Source organism: Mastomys coucha, unplaced genomic scaffold, assembly GCF_008632895.1.
Source record: "Mastomys coucha isolate ucsf_1 unplaced genomic scaffold, UCSF_Mcou_1 pScaffold16, whole genome shotgun sequence".
NCBI classification, from domain to species: Eukaryota; Metazoa; Chordata; class Mammalia; order Rodentia; family Muridae; genus Mastomys; species Mastomys coucha.
This window is the reverse complement of record NW_022196898.1, coordinates 9,990,644-9,996,055: the sequence shown is the minus strand read 5'-3', so window position 1 is coordinate 9,996,055 and position 5,412 is coordinate 9,990,644. Positions and strand designations below refer to the sequence as shown.

Below are 5,412 nucleotides of genomic sequence, written 5' to 3'. Positions count from 1 at the left end.
CGGAAGAGGAACGTCTCTGACTCTGTTGCCTTGTCTGCCCTTAGTAGAAGAGGGATGCCTACTCTTACTGCAACTTGATATGCCATGGCTGGTTGAAATTCATTAAAACTATCTCTTCCTTAAGAAGAGAAAGGGAAGAGGTGATAGGAGTTGGGGGTGGAGGAGAGGCAGGGAGTGGCAACTGGAGGAGCAGAGAGAGGTGAAGGAGGGAAACTGCAGTGTCATTCCAAAACAATCGTAAATGCATTAGGAATCATAAAAGATCCTGCACAGCAACAGAGTTCTAGGGGAAAGAATACTGCTTGACAAATCCCCACGAATCTTCATACTAGATTTCTTAGTGTCAAGCCATAGGAATGAAATAAGCGTGATGCAGACGTAAAAACAGATGTGTGGATCAAAATACTCAATGTATCAGACTAGAAGTCATGAAAATAATCCATGTGACCTCATCGTCCTTAATTCAGATGATCATCCTAGAAATACGCATTAGAAGAAGCACCATATGCCAGTGATAGAGGTGGAAGATCTGACCCCACCCTACCTCATTTTTCTTAGTTCTTGTAAGACAGTCTGCCTTCTGATAGCCTAATGCCCACTTTGAATTTTTTTATCAAATGGCTGGCCAAGGAAACAGCATTAAAATTCCTCCCAGTGATTAAGATTTATATCAGCAATTGGGATACCCTCTCACAACCCCCACTGAAAAATCAGATGCCTACAGCTTTGGCTTAGATGCTCAATCCCCAAAAACATCATTCTAGGTTTGCCTGTTGTGTGTGAAGCCAGGGACTGGTGGGAACTAAAAACCAGCTAGCAAAAGTAGGCTACAAGGTACAGATCTTTGAATATTATATACTGAACCTCTGTATTCTTCTATGGCTGTAGAACTAAGGAATCATGCTATCTCTCCTTCTTCACCCCCCCCCTCTGTCTCCCTCTCCCCCTTCCTCTCCTCTTCCCCCTCATTCATCCTTTCTCCCTCCCCCTTCCTCTCCCCATACTGGTACCCCTATTACTCCCTATCCCACTCCCTCCTCTCTCCCTCCCCCTTCTCTCATCCCCCTCTCCCTTTTCTTTTCCTTCTCCCCTCCTACTTTGTCTACTTCTTTGTCTTCCCCTCCCCCTTCTCTTTTTCTCTCCTTCTTCTCCCATTCTTCCCTCTTTCCCTCCTGATCCTTCTCCCCCCCATTTCTCTGTATCTCTTCCTCCCTGCCTGTCTCTTTTATATTTTGAGGAAAGGTATTGCCTCATAGTAAAATTGACCTGGAGCATGCTATGCTGCCAAGATTCACTTTGAATTCTTCTTCCAAATGAACTCCCTCTTGCTGGGAATTCAGCTTTGCCCCACAGTACCTGGCTTAAATATGTTCTTAGGCTTTTCTTTTTGTTTCAGTTATTTGGTAACAAATCTCTTTTTTAAATGTTGCCATGTGACCTCTTTTACTTCGAGGCAATTGAGAGACTCTCATGTGGTCTCCATTTTTCCCCTCTCAGGCTTGCCTTTTGTATAGAAAATGTAAATCCTTGCTTTAAGGGACCACATGTTTGGTCAGGCTATCTAATCTTGTCACCTGGTCAGAAGGCTCCTTGTTGGAAAATTTTATTTCATCTACAAAATTTCTTCTCAGAGAACTAAGTTTATTGTTTGACTATGCCAGATTAAAAATTATCTCCCAGTGACTGGGAACCTTGAGGGTCACCAGAGAATTCTATTTACTATGAGGTTTTTCACTTTGTTTTATCAGCAGTTGTGAGTTTGTTGGGGATTCCTCTGTGTTTATACTGCTTGCAATTCACTGAGATACTGCAGTGTGGTTTTGTGTCTTCTCTCAGTTTGCACCAACTCAAGCTCAATCTCTTCCAACATAGCAACCCCCATCCCCCAACCAGTTTTCTCTTGTGCTCATAAGAGTCAACTGGACACACATGTGATCAATGCACAAAAACATCTCTCAGGCTTTGCTGCCTTTGACATTTATAGTTTTCTCTGATTCTGTTGAGACAAGTGTTATTAGCATGTCCTCGTGCCTTCATGTTTTTTTGTTTTTACTAAAACCTATTAGAAAATAAAGTGTGATGTCAAAAACCAGACAGTTAATTAATGCTTTTTAATGTTTTCTTTCTTACTGTCTATAAATTCTGTCTTTGAAAATTTGAGGGTAAACAGAGCTAACCTGGCTGGCTGGGAGGGAGGATAAGGTCGATTGAATTCCATGTGAGTTCTATGCACCTCAGAGGAGAGAGTATAGGAAGAATATGCAAAATAAAAAATAGTGGGTTGATGCTTCCAGGATGCACATGCGGGATTGTTCCTTTCAATTTGTTTGCAGTCTCCCTAACCTCTTCCATCTATGATTCATACCCTTTTAGTTTCCCAAACTGGAGAATGACTTTTGGCCCTGATGATGGACGCCAAGCAGGGATGCATTAAGATTACAACATGAGAGGAGCAAGAATGCCAGGAAAGGCTTCTGCCCCAATAGGTTAATGAGGAAGGTGGGAGAGCCTGCACCTGAGGTAGGCTGTAGAAGAGCTGGCAGACTATGTTTAAGAGAGAGGAGGCCTTTCACAAAACAGATGATGCCAAGTCTTATTCAACATATGAATATATGGACTAATAGGATGTAAAAGTATCTGTTTAATCAAAGTGCAATTTTTCCATGATTGTACAAGTAACTATATGAATCTACAAGCTTTATGTTTAATATGTAGTGAGCTACTTACAAATCTAAGTATCAGAAGAATTGGTTTGTAAGTTGGAAAGGAATAGCAATTTCATGTCATTGAAATTTTCTAAACAACCTGTGCTGTGGGTGTTAGCCTTAAGGATGACCAAATGTTTCCTAACATTTTATGTTGCTTTTATACTGTTGACACTGCTCTTTGCAAATGGCAATAGAACAAAGGGATTTCTTGGTCTTTTTCATGTGCTCTAATTAGGTTCCTTAATGCTTCTGCTCTTCTGGTGTTCTGTAGTGAAACAGGAACTCACTGCTCTCATAAGGCTTTGCCACTGCTGCACACATTATCAGACATTTTACAGTAAATTCTGTTCCACAAAGCGTTGCAGTTACATAACCAGTTTCAACAGTGGTTTATCTTAGAACTCAATGTGACGTCACTATTGCTAATGCCGTCATTGTACCTCACACAGGTTACCTACCTTTGTCTTACTGTTCCATATATGGGATGCCGTTCACTATCACAGCACACAGCTCGCAGTAGATTCATCATGGGCTACAAGAGTCTGTGCTTTGGATTCTCTTGTATTTTATTTGCTTATTTTCTTTATTCACCCATTCCAGAGAATATTGAAGAGCCCTGGAAAGTGAGATATTTGGATGCAACAGTAAAAGTGGTTTCATATATGGTAATATATTTTAAATGGGGAATTGGAGTACCATGTTATATTTGAAACTTTTTTAAATTCAAAGTGTTTGAATGTGATTTCAGGCTTTACTTTTTCTTTGTCTCGTTGGTTGGTTGATCATTTTTTTTGTTATGTGTTTTGTTTTTGTTTTTTGTTGTTGGTGGTGATGGCAGTGGATGGTTGGGGGTTTTGTTGTGGTTTTTTTTGTTTTTGTTTCATTTTGACTGTTGTTTTTTTGTGGGAGGGGTCTTTGTTTCCTTGTTTTGGTTTTTGTTTTTCAAGCTAGGCTTTCTCTGGGTAGACCTGTCTATCCTGAAACTTAATCTATAGACTAGGCTGGCCTTCAACTCAGAGTTCTGTCTCCCGAGTTTTGGGTTCAAAAGCATGTGACACCATCACTGACTTTCTTTGTGATATGTAAACCAGATAATCCTGGTTTTTAAAAAAATCGCTAACATTCTTAAATGATTTTCTATAAGCAGGGGGACATACAGTGTTTGTTATAATACTAAATGTAGTTGCCATATATTAATATCAGAATAAAAACTAGTATGTCTAAATATTGGGAATTAAGAAGATTGGATGTATTTGATATTTTCAGCAATGCAATAAGCTAATACAGTCTTTGAAAACTCACTGGTTTATGTTAATTAAGTTTCAATTTTTGATGTATTTAATTATTTGTGGTTCCAGTAATTTTGTTTTTTAAATTACTTCTCAAGATTTCTCTTCTCAGAAGCTTTGTACATTCTTTGTATTGCTTTCCTGAGGCTTCCAAATTAATTTTGACTTGAGTACATTTGTCAATATTAACTATGTGAACAGTTTTTCTTATGATGATGATATCATTATAAGTTAGTACAACTAATATATTTACAATTAGATGAAATATGTATTAACAACATGCAGAAGAGATAGTGGCATTTTGTTTCCTCAAATCACTTTGCTACATTTATTTGTGGACGATAGTTGGCTGATATCATACTCTGTTGTGATATTTGATCTGCAAAATCTTCTAGAAAGCTGCACTGTGTTCTCATGAGCAGAACAGTTTTATTTTAAATCTGAAAGTTCACTGACATGTCCCCAAGACCCATCGTGATCAAAAGCCACTTCTTGACGTCTGCTGCTATTATTATCTTCTTGAGTCCTAAGTTGCTGGCTGAAACTCATATCTTTTTTTAAATGGCAGTGATATAATTTGAACACATAGAATACACCAGGCTACCATTAACTAAAATAGGCTTTTGTCTGGAAGTCTTACTGATACAAAGGTGGTAGGAAGTTTAGACAGAAGATAGAAGAAAACAATGAATGACAGAGTCATGCAAAAGTATGGGAGATGAAAAATTGCTATCTGATGCACTGGAGAAGGGCTGCCAGCTTTCCCATCTAGACATGTCACATATCTTATTCCAGTCTCCTCACTTTTGCTCCATAACAGTGTAATCTATTTCCTCTCCCTTGAGATTCCCACTACTTTTCCATAGTCCCTTACTCTATGCCTAATCTCTATGGCTATATAGGTTTTGTATGCCTATTAAAAGCTTAAAAGCTAAAATCCACACATAAAAGAATACCTACACTATTTGGATTACCTCACTCAGGATGATTTTTTTTTCAAGCTCCATCAATTTACCTGCAAATTTCATGATTTCAACTTTATATTTGAATAGTGTTATATGTATAAAATATCACATTTTCATTATCTAATGAAAATACATGGTTTTCTCAATATAAATTTTTAATAATTGAAAACATATTGACTATATATTTTAAAATAATACATCACTACTAGTATTTTTTAAATGAACATAAATAAAGTCTTTTGTTTATTTGTTTGTTTGTTTTGTTTTGTTTTTAGTAGAGCTTAAAATCTTGGCTCATACTGTGGTACAAGCCCAAAATAAGAACAATTTTTAGATATTGGAGTTCATTGTAATAAGGCTGTACTTCAATGAATATCACATAACCAAAGGATTTTACCTCCATAGTAGCTAAGCTAAGAGTTGACAGTTCTGCTGCGCCAAGGAATGAAT

General features: G+C 37.7%; 1 protein-coding gene across 2 annotated transcripts in view; it reads left to right on the top strand.

Moving 5' to 3' along the window:
• Positions 1-3,202: 3,202 nt before the first annotated feature.
• The window catches only part of LOC116094033 (arylacetamide deacetylase-like 2), a 10,098-nt gene continuing 7,888 nt past the window's right edge, over positions 3,203-5,412 (top strand). For both annotated transcript variants that reach the window (XM_031376012.1, XM_031376011.1), the window contains exon 1: positions 3,203-3,373. In XM_031376012.1, coding sequence (XP_031231872.1) covers positions 3,236-3,373 — 138 coding nt within the window. In that variant the 5' untranslated portion in view covers positions 3,203-3,235. The remainder of the gene's footprint in view (positions 3,374-5,412) is intronic.